We start from the raw sequence: 22255 nt of genomic DNA on the forward strand, positions 1-22255 counted from the left end.
GAACACGAAAGAGCACACGGACACACACACACACACACACACACACACACACACACACACACACACACACACACACACACACACACACACACACACACACACACACACACACACACACACACACACACACACACACACACACACACACACACACACACAACTGACCGCCGACAAATGCCTCGGGGTGTTTCATATTTCCTCCGCTGCATAACAGGCCATCGCGCAAAAACACCAGAGGGCTCAGTTTGTGCCTGAGTATGTGTCAAAGAGAGAGAAGGAGAAAAAGGAATTAGCGAGACAGATGACTCGGCTGCAACACACGACCTCCTCTGTCATTCATAAACCTCTCTTCTTTTTTCCCCTTACTATCTCACTTACACACTTGCGCACACACACACACACACCGGCTCACAGGCGGAGCAGAGCGGATATTCTGGGTGGTGTTATTCCAGGTGTGGAGTCGTTGAGGTCTCCATGCTGTGACCCTGTTATCCTGGGAAGAGGGAGAGTATTAGAGGCATGCCGGGAGAGGAAGAGACTCTATATCAAAAACACATTTCACCCCGAGGCTTTATCACTGCCGCTTATATGGCTACAAATAAAGACATGTGCACATATGTATACACGTGCAAACACATTTGTGCAAAAATGTGCATGCAATGTGTATGTAAGAAACATACTGAGGGACTTTATCCTGCAATAATAGGAAATTGTTGATCAGGATGTGAAGAAATAGTTTCAAACTTTACAAAAAAGGGGAATGACATGCCATTCACGTATATGTAAATGTACCTGGCAATAAACATGATGATGGTTCTGACATGGTGAAAAACAATGGTGAAGACAAAGGATTCACAAAAGATCTACTATTGAATTGAAATATATTAGAATATCAAGAATACTGGGTTTGTTAAGAGTATATTCTGTCTCAAGTGCACAGCCCATGTTTAGCAGTTATTGTTCAAAAATATCGTTGCTCGTCATGAATGATACATTAACTGAAGCAATATGTAAGATACAGGATAGTCATTTTTGTTTCATAATGCATTTTGTAAGACAGCGTTCTAATTGTTTTAGGGGTGTAAACAAGAAGAATAAAGCTGGCATTGGTGTTTTTAATCACTTGTCAATACTGAATTCCTCTTATTGTGTGTATATAAATAATATATAATCGGGCAGAAAAAATCCTTGTGTCTGTATGGCATGCGATTAAATATGATTACTCATGTGATCCCCTGAAAAGTCACTGGTACAGTAAAAGCTGCTGGTTGATTGCTATCATTGATAACAGACAGCAAAGCTCTGGCAATGTATAGGCGCTAATCAAACTTCACTGATGTCTGCATTATGGTGCACACAATGTGTATTGCAGTACTAAGTGTGCCAATTCAGGGGGAAAAAAGGCCTGTTCTGGATGTGAGTGTTTTTGAGAATGTGTAACTTTGATCAATGTTCATGATGCTTCATAAAAGATTTGATGTCATGTTAGAGTTTGTTCTAGATTTCCACAGTTAAGACATTGTAATTACGACCAATTAGATCCTCGGAAAGGCTTAAAAATACTAACCCGCCTTGGGGAAAAAACATTGAAACATTATTTTTGGAACCAAATGTATGTTCTGTGCTTGCTTTAACACAGACATTTCTTAAATATAGCAATAAAACAGCATTCCGTAAGTTTGGCTAAATGCTAGTTAGCTCTGGGCTTGGTGCTGAACGCAGGCAAGAAGGCTTAGCGGACGCCTTCACCGCCAATTCTCAATTTTAAAGACGCCGTTCTTTGATTAAAAAACGCCTAAACGGTTCCAGTCGAGGCAGAAAAGAGAAAGGAATAAAACCAACATCTAACAGATGAAAATAACCGTTGTTCTCTAGTTTTAAGAGGCACGTGTGTTGGGGTCGGCCTGCGACGTCAGTTACGAGCTGCAGATGTTTGTATGGCTTTTTATGATTGTTGTTATTTTCAAATTGCAGCGTTTCCGTGATGAGCTTTGCACTCTTTAGTTTGTGTGTGTGTGTGTGTGTGTGTGTGTGTGTGTGTGTGTGTGTGTGTGTGTGTGTGTGTGTGTGTGTGTGTGTGTGTGTGTGTGTGTGTGTGTGTGTGTGTGTGTGTGTGTGTGTGTGTGTGTGTTTACATGTGTGTGACTGAGAGGGGAACATCCAATGAAAAAAGTCTGGAGTACTTAATTAACCAATCTGAGTGCTTTTTAGCAGCTCATGCAGCCTAATCACAGGACACTATGGAGGTGATTACCCACATATATACACACACACACACACACACACACACACACACACACACACACACACACACACACACACACACACACACACACACACACACAAACACACACACACACACACACACACACACACACACAAAAGCCTTCCACACTAGAATGCCTTGGCCGTGAACAATGGGGGTATCAAAATCTTTGATGACCTAATGCACACACATGCGCAAACACACACAAATGGCCCAGATCGAAGCTTTGTGGTTTCACGGGTTATGAGAGAAAATAATTGCTTTCACCTCTTCTTCCCAGGAATAAAGACATAAAAACAACACCTGCTTACTTGTTCTCATTCACCCTTACACCCCCTCCACTCTGCCTGTCTTCAAGGCACTGAGGTAATGAGATGAATTGTTTTGTTGCATAAAACAGCAAAAAACGTTGTATTCCTCAAAAAGGGATTGTGCTTGCATTGAGTCAGCTGGCAGCAAGAGCAGTAGGTATTGACACAATGGGCCTGTTTTGCACTGTGCTCAATGCCAGAAATAAATAGTGTACTTCCGCAAATAACGACTCATTTTTGCAATTAATAGACCTGAGATGGGCCGGAAAAATATGTATAACTTGGTCTCCTGCTGACAGGGTAAATATGAGTGGAGCCAGTCCTGCAGAAACGTTTTGACCTGAAGTCAATGACATAAAGCTACATTCTACAGAGTATCGTCAAGGACAACTTGTACAATACTGCAGTCGTTCACACATTTTGAAAGTATGGCATTCTTGCATAGTGTTTTCTAGAGTTTTAGCACCCCAACACACTTTGGCAGCAAATGCTTAAGATATAAGTTTGCCTGAAATCCCCAAAATGTGCATACTTTGGGCAAATCACCAACAGAATCAGTTTTATGTTTTTATGGCAATAGTGATTCCTGGTACGGCTAAAGGAAAATGGGTTTTCATAGACATTTTATTTACCAGAATATCAAACTAATCTCTTTTTTAAATCATAACAACAAAGCAACCTCTAGATACCTCTTCTCTGTTCTAGTTTTCTCACTTTCTTACTAGCCAATCTCCACAAGACCGTTCTTTTAGTACCATAAAATGTGGAACTTTTAAATCAGTAGCAGAGTGCTTGTATGATGAGCCAACAAATAACCATGTCAGTTGGATCTCACGATAAGCCTTTATCTCATTATAACCCTCCATCTCCAATAAAAAACAGAATTCATAACAGCTATCGATGTCAATCAATACCAGAGTCAATTCTGAATTGGAGAGAGGAACACTAATGTTTGATTATCTATAGATATTTAGTGTTTCTCCTAAAACGACAAAACAGCACCAATATGCGTGTTTCTAAAGGGTAAATGCCCAGAAATGTATTTATGTAAATACCTTAAAATGTGATGGATATTACACATAAGGCTGCAAACAGACACATTGCAAAACTCCTTTTCTTTGCTTTCATCGTTCTACTTTAGACTTTCGCCTTCTCTCCCGCACACAAGTCCAAATCACAGAGATTTTTCTTTCCAATGAAAATCTGATCTTTTTATTATACCCTGACTTTTGGCATAGTAGATTGTATTTATGGACAGTGAAAGAATCGTCTTAAATGTATTTCAGTTAGATGTCGTCAAAATAATGATGTGATAGGCTGTGCAGTAACAGACTTGGCGCAGATCAACAATGCATTTTTGATCAGTGAATACGAGGATGAATCCAACGCCAGTGCAGCAGCTTCAGGCTGTTGCACAGAATTTAGTCATCTGTGTCTCTCTTTTTCTATCTGTGTGTGTGGTGTGTGTGTGTGTGTGTGTGTGTGTGTGTGTGTGTGTGTGTGTGTGTGTGTGTGTGTGTGTGTGTGTGTGTGTGTGTGTGTGTGTGTGTGTGTGTGTGTGTGTGTGTGTGTGTGTGTGTGTGTGTGTGTGTGTGTGTGTGTGTGTGTGTGTGTGTGTGTGTGTGTGTGTGTGTGTGTGTGTGTGTGTGTGTGTGTGTGTGTGTGTGTGTGTGTGTGTGTGTTTGTGTGTGTGAGGGAGACAGGCATTTGCAGACAGAGCAGGAGTTCAACTTGAATAACATCCGAGGCGCACATATAGGCCTGAATAAACGGCGTCACGACCAGAACTGGCTCGTAAAAAATTCAATAAATGTCATAGATCCATCAATTCCTATCAAGCACGTCAGTAAATACCACGTTTTCAATGCAAGGTTAACTTTATGAAAGAGCGCAGGGGTCGCTTCACTTGGATGACGAGGGACTCTGGGCCAGCATAAGCAGGATGTGCTCACAGGGGCCCTGGCGGCCGATTGCTTTGCAGTGTTGGCACAACTGCAGAAAGACATGGAGTTCAGGTTATGACTTCCCCAATGAAGCCATACAGGGGTATCCGGCAGTTCTTGCCTTGGATTTGGCCCCCCAGGGTGGGGCGCTTGGGTGACCTGGGGACCCCTGGATGTGGCAGATGGCTGAGTCTGCATGTTTCTCTTTTGAAATCACTCTGACCGTCAGATGTTTGACTACAGATCCAAAACACTTACTTTTAATTTCCTCATGACAGATCAAAATGACACGTTACAAAAATAAGAAAGTTATCACTTCTGAAACCTTTATAAAACACTTCATTTTTATTCTCTCTCTCTGTCTCTCTCGCTCTCTCACACACGCACAGAAACCCACACACCTTCCCTGTTGCTCATGCCACTTCCGCCATAAAAGCCCTGGCAGTGATCCACGTGCCCATTAGCACGCGCTAAATAACTGTTAACAATGTATTACCCAGACTCCCATGCTAAAGCACTTCTCCCCAGCCCGCATCCCTTCAAAGCTCACAGGTAATTATGTCAAAGGATTTTAATAAACAGCCTATTCCGTTCGCAGTAGGTTATGCCTGTACCTTTACACGTGACGAAATGTATTTAAAACAACACTTTGATAAATGGGCTGGGTTTTAACGTACACCCAAAGCGCACCTGCACTTTAGCGTTTAATTAAGGCTTTGACAAACAAATGCAAGAAATATCTCGCTAGCATAACTTTTGTTCGAGCCTATAATGTTTGTAAGTAATTATTTGAATCAATAAATATGACAAGACAAAGTCATGTATAAAAAAATACATTCGTTATGAATTAATATAATTACCTTTCTTAATCATGCATAATTATTCAATATCGCTCAAAAGGGTGGTTTAGGACAATAGTACATAATACATCAAAGCAACAGCCCGAGCCAATAACAAAGGTGCAACAGCACACGCGCTCGGTTCGTTGACAGAGGAGGCCACTCGATCTGAGATGTAGCCTACACTCCTTTGACAAAAAATAGACACAGATAATTAACTGCAGCTTAGTTTACCGCCTTCTTACAAAAAGTGTATCTTGTCAATTTCAGGTGCTGACAAATCAAGACGACAACAGAACTGCACAGTAGATACACACACGGAGTTCTAACACACAATACACACCGCGTGAGTGATACAAATGAAAAAAAGGAAATGGCTACAATATGGCCCAACCTAATTTCTTTGTCTAATGTGTAAAACGAAGCAACATTCATTAGAAATGATTGCTGCCCGACTGGCTCGGATCCAACAGAAAGGGTCTGGGGTAAAGGGTTTCCCACCATTTATTTCTTTTAGAGGCAATTTATGTACACAGAAACACGGCGAATCATCGCCATGGCCGCAAATAAGGAAAATAGTCTTGTATCTTTTAAGAAGCCCGGATACAAAATCCAAATGCCTCGATATGTTTGCTAGTCATCTTGGCTATGGATAGGTCTAAGTTATTTTTGATTTTAGATCAGCTCATCTCCAAGATATCAAAAAGTGCTTCATGTTTTTTTTTATCGCTCCATTCCTGGACGGACTTACTTTAGCCTACTCTAAAATCAATGGAATTATAATAAAGGAGCCTATGAATAATCGTATCTACCAACGGCACGTTGCAAAACTATGCAAGGACCAGTGCACCTGCTAACGAAATAAAAGAACAGAAAAGGAAAGACACAAAACAAACAATGTTATAAAATATTACAAAAGTGTGTGTATAACTAAACATTGTTGCAACAAAAATGTGTTTGTTTGGGAGGAGTGGTTAAAAGTAACAGTATATATTATAAAAATGGAAGGGTCGGCCTAATAAGACACAGAGTCCTTAACGAACCATTTATCCGAACGGGCCATGAAAGCTTTATGTTTATAACATTTACAATTACTGTTGAATCTGCTTAAATGCCAATAAAAAGCTACATTGTGAAATTGTAATGATTTTGTTGGTTTTAAGGCCTAGTTATTTGTTTTTTATTATACTTTCTAATATGGCAACATTTATCAAATAAGACTTTGGGCTATTTTTCCCTTTTAGAAACAAATAATGAAATTGTATTTTTATATGACAAATGTTTCTGATTATTCTGTGAACGATGATCAATACATTAATTGCCCGTTTTAAAACCATAATATTGAATGAAAGGCCAGTAAAAAGTCTGGCTTACACGTCAACTTTTGACATTTTTCATTACATTGAAATAAATAAGCTATCTTCATAAATATTATTGAAGTAGGGTATAACTCTTTTGTTTATATGTGCTAATAGACATAATGTAACTACGAAAATATAAACGTTGTAAAATAGATGATACTTTTGATTAATTTTGATCGTACGTTAAAGAGCAAACATGTTAAATCTAAACGTTTAGGGGTATTTATGGCAGATAAGTCATGCGGCTTTGTTCAATCGAAACTATAAGCATTTTCAAACGGAGGATAACCGATTTAATTCTCACGGAGTCATTAAGAAATATAGCATTCTTGAATGCTCACGGGAAGTGAAACGCAAGGCTTTTGATCTGATAACCTACACGGACATGAGCACAAAGCTTGCCCTTGACGTCCAATCATTTTCTCCGAATGTATGCCAATAAACGATGGCGACGTGTTTATTTTACCAACGAGCCACGAGAGGCCTCGAGCTTTTCAGTGATTTTAGCGAAGGAAACATTGAAGAAACAGGGAAAACATAATTAAATACGGATGCCACTAATGGCATTTAACGTAATCAAATGAAATTATTCTGTCAAGACCTTGGCGAGTAGCTAAAATAGTAATGCTAAGAAATAAATGAGTAGCTTATGTTGAATACAGCATTGACTGCTACGTTAAAATGCGAAATGTTGCATAATATACTGTGATTTGTGGGCGGTGTAGTGTGTACATTAGAATATGAGGTTTTTAACAGGGTCATCAAGAAATCCATTTGAACCCGCATGCGCTTACAAAGGCACGCACGGCCTCAATGCCCTGTTTATTTATAGCCAGGTTCACCCCCTCCATATGTTATAGCCTCTTCACTCACCCGCACCAAAACGCATTCCCCGCGTGACCACACTGGTGTACGCGACCATGAAAGTGTTGATGATTATTTCCAAACGTGCAGGAAGAGAATCCAACTAATCTCTCAAATCACTTCAGCTGGTTGTGTCTTCCATCCCTTCTGAACATATTATGACTTTGGCCTATAGTTGAAATACGTTGAAATATTTTACATATATTTTCAAACCAATATGATTAACAGCAAGCCGTGTAAGCCTATAATGAAAAAAATAATTGTCGTTCATTCAACACGGCCTTTACGTGTTTGTGATTAACAATGTATTCTGGCTACAGTTGTATTCCACAGTATCACAGATTCTCAGGCGATGATAATCTTTTTAGTTGAACATGTGAAAAAAAACTCTGGAATTAGTCTGCACATTAAAGTCATGGATGTAATTATAGCCTTCAAATATTTCACAATCCACTCAGCCCATACCAAGCTTGTTATATTTTCGTGTGTTTTAATATAAAGCTTGTTGGTAATTTCTTAAAGGACAGCTTTTGTTATGTGATGAGTGTGTCTTCAATGACATGCCATGATGGTAAACTGAACAAATCATAGACGAATTAAAAAAATAACAATATGTTTTTCGTTTTTTGAAAATGCATCAAAGAAGAAGAAAAAAACACAATTTGGGTTGGTAGTCTTTTTGTCTATATGGCCCATTGACCATAATTTAATAGTAGCTTAATCAAATGAGTTTAGCCTCTGGTGTTTTTAATGATAATCTAAGACATTTCAAATGCATCTATAGAAATACATGATTATTTCTAGGATGTGGGCCACAAGTGTCCACCGTGCAGGAGGTAGCCTACGAATGGCCAGATATGCAAAGCATCTCGGGCCGGTGTGTGAAAATGCGCGCAATGCCCCAGAGAGAAGCTCCTCGCGCTCCCTGCCTGAAGACATGATTCATTCACCCATAAGGTGGCACGAGCGGCCCCCACAGCGGGCGGGACCAGGGAAAAGTTCCGGGGGGCTGTGATGACTAGTGATTGGTTGCTCTGCCTTGTGATTGACAGGTCGCTTTCTCCGGCTCTCCTCTAAGCTCCGGTTGTTGACACTCTCCAAAAGTCCGCACGGCTCTCAGGGATAACCGAGACATTATTACAGCTCGTGCAGGCCCCCTCTGTTTCCTCTGCTGTCTGGCTCGAGGACAGGCAACACGGAAAGCACCGGACTGTCATCGTGGATTGCATTTTTAAGCGACTGTGTTTGTTGAACTTTTCTTGCTCCCTGCAAACTCGTGACGCCTGATTCCTCCTTTCGTTCCTCTGTCTGGAGACGGAGAGAAATGGCAGAGAAGCGGCGCTCCCCGTGCGCGCTCAGCGTCAAGGCGCACGCCTTCTCCGTAGAGTCGCTGATCGGAGCAGAAAAGAGACGCAGGACGACCGGAGAGGATACCGTGTCCCCCGGTTACGAGGACGGAAACGATGTCTCTGATATAACTGGGAGCCCGGGGCAGCGAGCCGACAGAGCGTGCACCAGCGACCGGGGCAGCGAGGCGGAATGTGCATGTGACGGATCCCGTAAGTAAATACCAACAAAGAAACCCGGTAATCTTAAAAAATAGAAGATCATGAGAGAAATATTTCGTAACAATTATTGATAGGACCTTGAATTGGCAACATTGCCATAAAGTGGACCAAGTAGACCACGGTACACCTCTAAAAGAAAGGCTATGTTGCATTTCTTCAATTGCAGGTTATAATTGTGTTTAAGGCCCTTTACTACTATGCAGCCTTTTTAAAGTCATGCGCGTTTGATACCCCCTATTTTTTTTTTAAGAAAACAGTCAAACTTATACTTGAGTACAAGCTTACTTTTTGATTAAAAGCGGCACAGCTGTTGTTTCTCCAGGCTCACAACTGCTGTCTTCTGCTTATTGCAAAGCAACATTTCATAGGTAGCCTATAACGAAAAATGTGCAGATTGATCGGCCTTGGTCAGAGCTCCACAGTGGACATGGGATATCATACCGTGGCCCCGGTCTAGTAAATATGAGTGGTGTGAGTGTGACTAATGTGAGACGCTTTATGAGTTGTGTTGCAATCATAAACAGGCCAATTAGCAGCGTATAAAGGCAGGGAAAGGATGCTAAGAGCTCTGCACAAAGTATAAACCGACTGGCCCTGACACATTAGGATTGAAATCCTCTGCAAAATGTAAAATGCACTTGGCTGGAGATTTGTGTTTATGTTAGTTTGGCACATGCATGATTTCCATAAATGTCCACCAACTGGCGAGGCCTGTGTGGAATAGTAGCCTACAAATAACAACAGCAGTGAGATACATAAACACTACTCCTCTAAACATGTCCTCAATATTCAAACAGATTTAAACTCAAGTAGCCTACTCAATCATAAAAAAACCAATATACAGTTCTTACTGAGACTTGAGTTCAGTTGTAAATGTGCCTAAAATAATAAACTATGAATTTAGCAGTATGGTGCATTTAGTTTGAAGACAGATATAGACTATAACAATCTTCCTTACGAGCTTTCGGTGAGTGAGTTATATGGACATAATCATTAGGCAACTAATAAGCATGTTTATCTTCATAAAATAACGTGTAGTGTAGTAACATGCGGGACGTTTCGTAGGCTGCTGAACTTTTTTTTCATCCTTACTACAAAGATGTAATGGGACAATTGAAATGATGTCATATAATAATGGACTTAATACTAAGTAATAATCGCGCTTTATTTCAAATGCATAGCGTGCTACTGTACAGTTTAAAGTCTTGATTAATATATCTAATGGAGTTCTGCATGCTTTTTTTGTGCTTCTAGTATTGTATTCAGAGTCCAGTCTTATGACTCGCAGAACAAAATATCCTTGTCAGAGAATAAAGCCTGGCCTGGATGGGAATGTTACCGTTAAAACGTGCTACTCTCTCCTTCTTCCGGTGCAGCAGAGAGCGAGGACGCGCTGCTGGAGAGCCCGCAGCCTGCAGCTCTGTGTACGGGGCCGGTGACCGGCAGCGGAGAGGAGACACGCGTGGACCTGCAGGGAGCAGACCTGTGGAAACGCTTCCACGAGATAGGCACGGAAATGATCATTACCAAGGCTGGACGGTAAGAGAGATCATGAGATAATGTTCTGGATAAAGTCGGAAAGAGAAACATTACGCTCAGTGATTTCTGAAGAAACGTTATAGTATGTTATAGTAGGCCTATATGTTGGGGAAATAAGTCATAGCCTAATAATAATAAACTTGCCGAAAAATATAAAAAATGTAAAAGATAAAATAATGACATAGGAGTCTTAATAATTGGAAAGCAGCTATTTATACAAAGAAGGATATTCTTAAAAGAGCTGTTCCGGCAGGATTGATAATCCAATAACCACTCAAAGATCTAACAGCCCTAACACAAATAAAAAATAAACAGCCGTTTCTATTCCAGGCCTAGTATTGTTTTTCGACTATTTTTTGTGTGTGTGCATTATTAGACTTTAATTATGTGGCAATGATGCCCGTGTGTTGTAAATCCATGTATCTTGTCGCTGATCTGAAATCTCCAATGCAGATGATTTATTTGGTTTTCCTGTCAGGCGGATGTTCCCCGCTATGCGTGTGAAGATTACGGGCTTGGACCCTCACCAACAGTATTACATTGCCATGGATATAATCCCCGTGGACAACAAGCGATATAGGTAAGACACACAAATCAAGCGCGCACTGCACATAAACACTCGCTAATGCAAGCCAATGATAAAACGTCAATGAAATAGAGTAATTATTTTTATAAATATTACTATGACATTTAATTTATTTCAAAAATAAAATAAAGACGAGTGAATATGAATATGAAGTAGGCTAACATAAAATAATAGGGGTAGCCTACAGATGTGGCCACACCTTAACAGTATTTTTTTGTTAGCATAGGCTTTAATTTAGACTCCATACACTGTTCCAGGCTTAGAAAACACCCACATCTTTCAATTGTGCAACCCTAGTCCTGTCTCCACAAATGGCACTTGGCACCGCACTGTTGTCACGGCGGTTTTGTCGTCCCTTTTGGAAAAAGCCTTTTGGATGCTTCACCTCTCCACCCTGGAAGGTCAAACCAACAAATGCCGTTATAATGCAGAAGAGAACAGCGTGTTATTGCAACGGCTTTGCATGCTATACACTGTGGGTCTATCATTTCAAACGTCCAAAGTCCGTTTATATGTGAACACGGCTCGTTGGAGTGATGAATGACACGGGACATGTTATTTGGTCAGTCTGCAGGCTACACTGGATTACAGAAATGTGGTGCTCATATGCACGCACAGAGCTGCAGGCAACAACGAGGATAAGAGAGTGTGCAGCTTTTTATTCCAAACGCTTAACAGCAGGTGATGAACACCTTTAGCCAGATGAGGAAATAATTAGTTCGGTTTGTAGCTGAAGGCTATGAGTCTCACAGCCTACGAGATTTACACCGATCCAAGGCCCTTTTAATTGCAGATACCCAAAATAGTACGGCAGGCCTGCTTTAAATTCACAGTGGATATTTGACTTGGCAGGCGATTTTTATATAAATGCTGCACACAAGAAACTTGTGTTTGATCCGTTGTGTTTTACATAAGAATGTTTATGCCTTTTTCAGGATATCGCACACGTATGAAATATGCAGGCGAGTCGAATGATAAATAACTTTCACGGAGTTATGTCCACCTTCATACTGAAAACTCAGATCTCCATATCACTGTCCTTTTTGCTGATTGTTTTCCGTTGCGCATGTGAAACGGGCTGCATTGAAGGGTGATAGAAATGAGGACAGCGTGTTCGACAGCGTGTTCATTTACCGGCCTGTGTGTTTGTTTTTGTGAAGGTACGTGTACCACAGCTCTAAGTGGATGGTAGCGGGGAATGCGGACTCTCCTGTGCCGCCCAGAGTGTACATCCACCCTGACTCCCCGGCCTCAGGAGAGACGTGGATGCGTCAGGTGGTCAGCTTCGACAAACTCAAGCTGACCAACAACGAGCTGGACGACCAGGGACATGTAAGTGCAACTGTATGTGAAACTTTTTTATTCTACCTTTCTTTGACACTAATGTGTATTCAAGTGGCCTCTTAATTATATTTGATCTCATATTTTGATATTTAAATTGCAATATTTGTTGTTGTCATTTGCAGGTATCTTTCAAACCCTTAAATATGTCATACAAATTAAAACATAATAATATGTAATAATTAAACAAATATAAATTTTTAATAATATCCTAATTCTGACCTTTTAAAAAAAAATACAATTTCCCTTTTAAGGTTGAGTGTCTCTTATGCCACATTGTGCACGTTTCTTTGTGTGTGCAGGTGCATATGTATAGTATTTTATTTCAATACTGAGCTTTGAATTGTTCAAGCATTATTCTATCGATTTTTTATGTCTTTTTCGTTTCATGTCTTAAGTATATTGTAAATGTACTGTTGGAGGAGCCTGGGACTATTTTCATTGCCAACAACTATATACTGTAGCTGTTGTGTGCATGTGACAAAAAAGCGTTTGAATCAACCTTAAATGCATCTGTGGTTTGTTAGTCAAAAAACTTTTATAGCAGTAATTTGAAATTCATGTTAATTTAATCCTGTGACATTATTTCCCCCTTCCCATTCAGATCATTCTGCACTCAATGCACAAGTACCAGCCGCGGGTCCATGTCATCCGTAAGGAGTGTGGAGAGGAGCTATCCCCAGTGAAAGCCATCCCTGCTGGGGAAGGCACCCGCACCTTCGCCTTCCCCGAGACTGTCTTCACCACCGTCACGGCCTATCAGAATCAACAGGTAGCACAGCTGACCTCCACACAAGACCAATTCCTCTAAAAACCAAACCTGCAAAAGCCAACATGACCAAGAAGCCTATGTTTCCAGCTTACAAGTACACTGACAGCTATATATATGTTTGTAGTTGTGTAGCCCAAACGCACACACACACACACACACACACACACACACACACACACACACACACACACACACACACACACACACACACACACACACACACACACACACACACACACACACACACACACACACACACACACACACACACACACACACACACACACACGCAATAATGTATTTATTCGTAGATCAGATTATATTATATACATATCAGCTAGTGAAATGGATTTGGGTTTAATAAATATTGAATTACTCTATTTGTCATGGACTTTGTTATAATTTCAGTCTTACTTTGCTTTTCAGATTACAAGGCTGAAAATTGACAGAAACCCATTTGCTAAAGGCTTCAGAGACTCTGGCAGAAATCGGTGAGTTAAATTCCACCACAGAGATGTTCACATTATCTAGTGCATTAAGGTTAGTGTGGGAGGCATGACTGCATTATATTCTGGCCTGGTTGTGGTTTTTGTCACGGCCATTTCATTCTGATTTTATGAGGAGCAAAGCTTTGTATTTATTTTATTTTTTTCCTCATGGACAATGTGCAACAACTTCCATTTAATCCGTCCTAAATGGCAGAAAAACAGACTATAATTAACAGACGTGACACATGGTAACAGTAATGCATTTCTTTTTTAAATGTGCTGACTTTAAAAGCAAATTAATCCTCACAACTGCATAGTTACGGGCGCATACTTTGAGAGGGAAAAATCTAACCTCGGCTGCAAATATAAATGGAGCGTCAGATTCCAGTTGGCCTCGAGAACATAAACATCAACAGCAAAATAATAAAATCAAGAGTGTCCTGAAGAAAATCTGTATAAACACATTTCTAAACATATATAAACACGGCATTAAAACAACACAGCAGTAAAACTCCAACAGTCTCCAAACAGCCACTCCCTGGAGGCCTCACAGAAATCATTAAAGAGGAGGGGAGAGAAAGGGGGAGAGCTGCAGAGTGAGGAGGAGAAGGACCGGTGAGACAGAAACTTTGAGAGGGAAGAAGGTAGAGAACAGCAAACTGGATAACCCTGACAGCTGACCCTATAAAAGTTAAACTCAGGAAGGCCGAAAGAAAACCCTCCCTTTAAATATTACAGGAAGAGTTAAGCAGTTTGCTAAATAAACTTCTGCTCTGATAGGCTGCTTCGGAGCACACACAACCGCTCAGGGCAGCTTGTCTAAATTATCACCGTGGCTACAACCCCGCGGGGGGGGAGGACTTTTATCCTCACGCTAACGAGGGGTAACAGAGCACTCGCATTACCCCGCCACAGCCACCGTCTGCCCCACCTAGAAGAGGAGGGAGTCGCAGATTTGGGGGGGAAGGGGAGTCCCACCTCATAAATCCTTGCTGCGGCTTCCTGCTCCTTCGTCCTGATTCACCCGTAAAAGCCGTGTGAAAGCAATTACCTCCGAGCACCCGGCTGGCAGCAGCCAATGGCAACGTGGCGTTTATGCCCCTTATTACCTTAGGTCTCCATGGAGATGGCATGAGAGGCCCCACAGGCGACTAAGATGGCCGCCAGGTGGTTGGCGTAATGTGAGGCAGACTAGTATTTTCTGATGATTTATCAGTGGTGCTGATGTGTGTGTGTTAACGTGTGCTTGTATGTGTGTCCTAAAGGATGGGGCTGGAGGCGCTGGTTGAGTCGTATGCATTCTGGCGTCCTTCTCTGCGAACGCTCACATTTGAGGACATCCCTGGCATTACCAAGCAAGGTACAGTTAACTAAATGAGGTTTATGGATACTTGGAATAACTAATACAGCCTCAAAGGTACAGTGTTTGTGTCCCACCCAAACCTTCAATGGTTCTGATAAAGTGCTCCACAATTGCTTCTGGCAGAAACACACATCTTTCGCCTTGCAAACATGTAATGTGGACAGAATCATTGGTCATTTTCTGGAATGTCACAATCCAATATTTTTGATAGTGATTAAAGTACCTCAACTCCAGATATCGTCAAGTACCAATCTAAGGGCTGTGCAATATTTTAAAGCGGTATGCTTTTTTTTCCAGAACTCAAAGGAGTTATTCAGAGTAAGGTACTTCAGATCAGGGATTTAACAATTCCGGTTCATTTGATTGGTACATCTGTTGTTGAATTTGAACCAACAACATTATCTTATAAGTTAATTTTGATTGAATTCATAAATGTTTCTGTCCCTATTTCTCTAGTCATCCCAGGAGTTCATGGTGGAATTGGACCATCTTCTCACCTGCTCTCCACATCCCCCTGCTCCTCACCCTTCCAGGTTTGCCCTCTCAGCCCGCCTGACTACGCCTGCAACCGCCCCATCCACCCTCTCCACCGTTACAGCAACCCCTCGGAGGCCTTCCATGCTCCCAGAGGGCCATCTGCGTATGAAGGCGAAGGATTTTGTTCTCTGCCTCACCATGCTTCTCAACTTGGCTATCTATCCAACCCCACACCGCAGGGCTACGCTGGGCTTCGCCTCCACTCGCCGCCCTACAGCCTGTACGGTTACACATTCCCTCCATCACCACGCCTCGCAGCCAGCCCTGACAAAATGGCTTCCGCTGCCAATCATCAGAGTCCCTTCCTTGGCTCGTCTCCCAGTGGGACTCTAACGGACAGTATGGGTGTGCTCAGTGGAGGACAACAGGGCTTCTTGTTTGACTCCCGGACTTTAGGATTGGCAGGTAGCCAGCCGGGAGGAGGGGCCTCACAGGTCACTGCCCACATGAGCTGAATTTGACTCAGGACATCTGGGGTTGTCATGAAAATACAACATGACTCCCTGGAAGTGGTGGAAGTTGCTTTTGGTTTGGGAACGTTCTACGAATAAATCATCTATGTGCTGAAAAAGCATCAGGCTGAATTGTGGACAAAAGATGAGTGGCAGACCGAGCCATTGCCTGTGTGAGTTTACAGAGCTCGTTAAAACTCCTTAAACTGAAGGGAATATATTATTACAGAGTTTGTATCTTTCAAGGAAGTTCTCTTGGACATGCCTGTGCAGCTGCGGTAGTCAAGGAAAAAACGTAATGCGGCTTTGGATAAGGAGTCCAAACGATGTAGGCCAGTGACTGAACTGGAGCTGAATATGGATTGGGCAGAAACTGGGCTGGCCCTGGCACTCAAAGTAAGCACTTCACACCTGGCAGGATGCCCTGAAGCAGAAACTATTATAATCACACAATAATACATTGCCTCACTGATCTTGCCTACCTTTGATGGAGTTACTGAACACTACTCTTAACTTGTTTTTATGGGTTACATTGACTCAATTAAGTTCCAACAGTTCTTAAGTCATAGCATGCCTGGTGGTGTTCTCATCAAGTATTTGGAGTGACAATCATGTAGTCCATGTAACACTACGGGCGGAGCGTTTTCACCACTCAGACTTTAACAATTGTATTACACGTAACACCAGGAGACATTAACGTAATGACATCATGGCCTTGAGAACTGTTGGAGATATCCCAATGACAGTTATGGACTGACAAGGTTGAAGCATGGGAGGATAATGTGACACGGTCGTAACTGCATATGATGACTCTGTACATAGCGAGAGAAAGGAGAAGAGATGTGTACATAAAGGGCTGTGTGACCCTTCGCACTTAAAAAAAAACAATGCACCTGCTTCTGCTCTTTAGACTGGGTCAGGTACGCAACAGCCAACCCTGAACTTGACTGAAGAGCTTTTCTTTGAAAAAACACGATATATCAGCACGCCCTTTGGCCGAGGACATTAACATGTTCTGTGACCTTTTTGAGCCAAATAAAATATATCTATTCATGTCACAATTTTTATATGTAATCAATATCTTACTAATTTAACTGATTGCATATTGTTTATTAAGATACTTCTAAACATAAGTGTGTGCGAGCGTTTTCTTTCCACATTTAAACAAAGAATTGAAGCCATTACAGAGCTTAAAATATAATTTCCCTGGTGAAAAGAATGGAGGAATGTATGCTTATTTGTTCTCACTCATGGAGGGGCTTGTGGTATTGTGAATGTGTGTGATGAAGCTGATAGAGACTGGGGTCGTTTCAGAGGATTTGGATTCCAGAGAAAAGAAAAATACCAAAGGACAGAGGGGGAACACACACACACACACACACACACACACACACACACACACACACACACACACACACACACACACACACACACACACACACACACACACACACACACACACACACACACACACACACACACACACACACACACACACACACACACAATTAACAGTAAGCAACCCATCGTCTTCACTATGGCCATGCAAACTAATACCTACAGCTCAGCTGAATTGACTGGACACCCGAGGCAGGGCGTGTGGTGAATGTGGATGTTAGTGTGAGGGTGTGGACATATGTGAGTGCGTACATTTGTGTCTGAGGAACAGGTGGTTGAGCTGACAGCGAGGGCTTGACCTCCGGGAATTGATCCCCCCCAACCCCCCACCCCCATTCCTCCAAAGTAGTACTACTCTGCTAAAAGCTTACGCCAAGATTTTTCTGAAAGCTTTTTGCTGTGACTAAAGTTTTGTCATTTTAACCTATTGTTTAAAACCTGAACAAGCAGAGAGATGGATGGAGAGAGTGTGTTAGCCTACAAATACCAATCTCTGAATACAAACGCCTTCTTGTGCGGTAAAACATAACGCTCTTCTGAAAGGACCCCCACCAGGAATGATTCTGTGGACTTATATCCAATATTTTGTTTTCAACTGATTTACTCAACCGACGTTTTCACCTTTTCTAAGTATTCATCCTAAAAGTTGCTGACTCTCCTGATATCACCCGTTTCCTCCTCACCTCCTCTGTCCCCCCCCCCCCTCAGTTGTCTCCTGTCACTCTGAAGGTGAGAGGTGCTGACGAGAGGAGCACATGTGAGGGGGGAGAGAGGACGGCAGGGGGGAGGAGAGCTTATTTTAGAATCCGGGAATGATTGGCTTGTTGTTTCTGAGTGACAGGGGATGGGCCCCCTGCCTAGTGCATTCGTACACACACACACACACACACACACACACACACACACACACACACACACACACACACACACACACACACACACACACACACACACACACACACACACACACACACACACACACACACACACACACACACACACACACACACACACAGAAAACACTTACAGAAATATGCACATTTATACAACGTTTTCAGCCAATTTTCTTTCATAGTGTACATTTCTTAAAAGAAAACGTGGCATTACAAGTTGCTTTGATATAAGGCGGATAGATAAAATTAGTCTTAATATCTCAGGCACACACACTCGTATATTCCTACAGACACACTTCTGCATGGTGTCAGTGGTCTAGTGATTCTCAGCTGAGGTGGGGACATTAACACTTGTGTTCGACCAGGTGCCGACGTGACAGATCTGTCACGCTATCTGCCTAGAGGAGGAGGACAGAGGAGGGAGGGGAGGCAGTAAAGACCAGAAGCAGTGTTTGTGTGTTTAAGATTTGTATGAAGTTAAAGCAAGCCTGTCCACGTATTTTGTTATTCCAACCTGCCAGCCTCGACTGCTTCTTTCCCACTGACATCGATAGTAGTTTAGAGAATCGCAATATAGCAGCTCTGAGTTTTAAATAATTGACTGTTTATCAGAGAACAGGTTCAAGACTTATTCTGAGCCCGCTAGGAAGCCAGGCCCCTTGCCTCCTTTGCAACTGGTGGCCGCAATGTCCACTCAGGCAAAGCAAGCCGACTCCCATTAAAATGTCAAAGCACTTGTATCACACAATTGTATCTTCTCTGTTATGGCCACAAGACACATTTTATAAATCCCAGCTATGGATATATACAAATGACTGGATACTGCATTTGAGGCGGGCCTGTTGGTTCAAGTTGCTCAGTGGCATATGCAGACAGAAATGCTATAAGATGGTCCGTGTCTTCTGCATTGCCTACGTATCCATGGGCCTATAGAGCAACCAATTAGCATTTCCTTAAACCCCGCCACCCCACTGCTCAATTTCTGCCTCATTCACATCAACAAAGATAGGAAAATAGCTCTAAAAATAAATGTACAACATTTTTAACGAAAAAAAAAAAGAGCTTTCACAGTTTTTTGTATTGGAAATATGATTTACCCCGCCAAAAAAAAGAAGAGACTAACTCCTTTGGAATAAATATTCTAGGGCCCAATGGTTATTTCACAATTAGCCCACAATGAAAGTCAGCTTCTCATGGAACTTCCCTTCTCAGACAACAAAAGGTGTATAAACAATGTTGAGTCATTTTTTTAGCCTTTAGCTCCCACAAATACTAAAAGCTAAACCTAATAAGATTTGACCAGGAATTTGTGATGGTTAAGATTGACTCAATTCAATACCATTTTAAAAACAAGCATATAAACTCTACTGAATTCTATTACTATTGGATAGGCAGACAAGCAACAAGATTTCCTGCTACACTATCACCCTTCCAACTCTTTGATAGTTCTTTAAAGCAAAGCATACTTGAAAATAATGAGTAAATACACCTTACCTATAGCTTACACTAGATGTGGAATTTAATGTGTCATCACAACAAATTCAGTAATTCAAATCACGATGTTTAAAGTATCATCTGTACTTGTAATATATATTATTACCCAAGCAGACAACTTTGATTTACTGTTAACATTAGCTGTACATAAATACACAGTTTGCAGTAAGCATCTCATCATGACACTGAATATCCCCAAAGCTCCGAGGCATCAAATCAAAGCTGAGAGACGTGATCAATCTTCATTTCAGAGTGTGTTTGCATGTGTGGGTATGAATTCATGCCAGCTCAGGCTTACTAATATAGACATACACTATAAAAGTGAGGCATGAGTGACGGAGAGTGAGAAAAAACCAAATGTATAAAAGTGTATGTTGCGGCTTAACAAGCCAAACATTTAATTCAATGAGGTAAGACTCCAAAGTGCAATGTTTCTACAAAGCTATGAGTGCCTGAACTCACTCACTCTCACACAAGTCTTCCATTTTCAAGTGCTTCTGACCTTTCCCGTCACATTGTTTACTGTGTTTACATTGTTGGTAAGTCTCAACTAACCAACACCAGCTCAAGTGCAGTGCAGCCCTCTTTAAAATGACCTTAAGATAGGAGACTTCGAGTCAAATGGGATATAGATCGTTTCAGCAAAACTATTTTGCAGCAAAATGCATTAAATAAGAGTGGATTACATTAAACATTTACCATATATTTCCTCTCCACCCGCTGCCTTTCTGCCCTCCCCTCGGGAATTGGCTAACCTGGAGCACTCAACACAGAAGTTAGCATTTGCATAGAGGCCGGTTCTGTGGTTTTAGCGTCCTGTGTGATTGAAACAGACATTAACATACGGGCCGCCGGGGTGACCACGTGGTTGAGCGTGCTCAGAGGGGAGTTGTGGGCTGCCGTACGTGACCATGCATACGAACCGGGGCGTCCACAGGTGAGATCATGTTGGGCAGCAACAACAAAGTTGCACAGAATTTGGAGGTTTGGCGTAGAAACGGGTTAGGCCAAAAAAAGAGTTCTGTTTGTTTCTGATGAGCAGCATATTAGAATTACAAATGGCGGTGAACGAACAGCCTCAAGTTTCTTGAAGAGAACTCTCAAACAGGAATGTTGTAATGACCTTAAAATATGTGTCAACATTATGAGTCAGTATGATTTCAGTGAAAGATGTCCGTTGAGAATTGAGGATCGTCGCAGTGTTTCTCAATTTAAGGAGCACATGATTTATGGAGGGGGGAGAGGAGAGGAGTGTGTGTTGAAGCAAAGAGGCTCTCCTGCCCCTGCTGCTCTTCCAGGAAGTGCACCTGTGCTCTTGGGAGGGGGGGGGGGTTTGAGGGATTTAGCTGGTGACAGGAGGAGGGTGGGTGTGCAGATGATGTTGCAGGCTCAGCTCAGCTACTCCTGCGTGACCTGTTAATGGCCGTGCGGGTATTTGATGACAGTTGCAAGAATCTGAGGCTCACGGTGTCTTTTACAGGCGTTAATCTTTGTCATCAAATATCCCCCTGTGAAGCTGATTTATGGTCAGCCCCACGGGGCACGATTCTCAGTACCCCCCCATTAGACACCAAATGAACTCTGATCTATGATGTTGGTGTAAATAAATAATTATGACAATATGTTCCTGTAATCTCTCTATGTTATTAAAAAGGTCCTATGCCCTTTCTCCAACAAATCTCTTGTAAATGCCACAAAAAGGCACAGAAACTCACACACTCATCTGAATACACTTAGACTTAGTAGTTGGTGTATTACACTGCATTCTTATGTGAGACATGCAGAACGTCAGATAGACTGAGTGTCGAGCCAAAATGAAAGGACAGGCTCTGCAATGTCTTGTAAATGTCTAACAGTTTTTAACCATGTGATCTGTGGCTTCGTCCCTTATGAGTTCTCTGGCCAGCACATGCAGGACAGCTATTCACAGCTGCCTTAAGCGTACTGTTCTAAGGCTGAGGAACACAGATTTACACTTGACCTGACTCAAGCACCTGCTAAACAGTGGCACCCAGGAAAAGATGAGAAACGCCCAAACTAAAATGAAAAGACAGTATGTTAACCGTTTACAGTTCTAATTAGGGAATAGCCACAAAATGAAGTCAAGACATCTGTAAATGAAACCAATAAGTCATAGTGACATTGATAATAATGAAAACAATATTAAGTCCAGCCCTGTAATACAAGCTTGATCTGAAGCATGCTACGTAGTTCAGATCATTTGACTCAAAAAGGGAGTG

General features: G+C 41.8%; 1 protein-coding gene across 5 annotated transcripts; it reads left to right on the forward strand.

The window, feature by feature from the left end:
- The first annotated feature begins 5002 nt into the window (after positions 1–5002).
- Positions 5003–18503, forward strand: tbx18 (T-box transcription factor 18). 5 transcript variants are annotated; one of them, XM_079643453.1, is made up of 9 exons: positions 5003–5072; positions 8637–9143; positions 10532–10691; positions 11170–11271; positions 12438–12621; positions 13223–13390; positions 13817–13881; positions 15144–15238; positions 15698–18503. In XM_079643453.1, exons 2-9 carry the CDS (start codon positions 8909–8911, stop codon positions 16231–16233), a joined length of 1545 nt encoding a protein of 514 aa, XP_079499579.1. In that variant the 5' UTR covers positions 5003–5072; positions 8637–8908; the 3' UTR covers positions 16234–18503. The 5 variants fall into 5 exon arrangements, with proteins under 5 accessions (XP_079499579.1, XP_079499581.1, XP_079499577.1 ...); XM_079643455.1 differs by having other exon boundaries at positions 12438–12609; XM_079643451.1 differs by having other exon boundaries at positions 10529–10691; positions 15698–18502.
- The last annotated feature ends 3752 nt before the right edge of the window (positions 18504–22255 follow it).

This window comes from Notothenia rossii (assembly GCF_949606895.1).
Source record: "Notothenia rossii genome assembly, chromosome: 8".
NCBI lineage: Eukaryota > Metazoa > Chordata > Actinopteri > Perciformes > Nototheniidae > Notothenia > Notothenia rossii.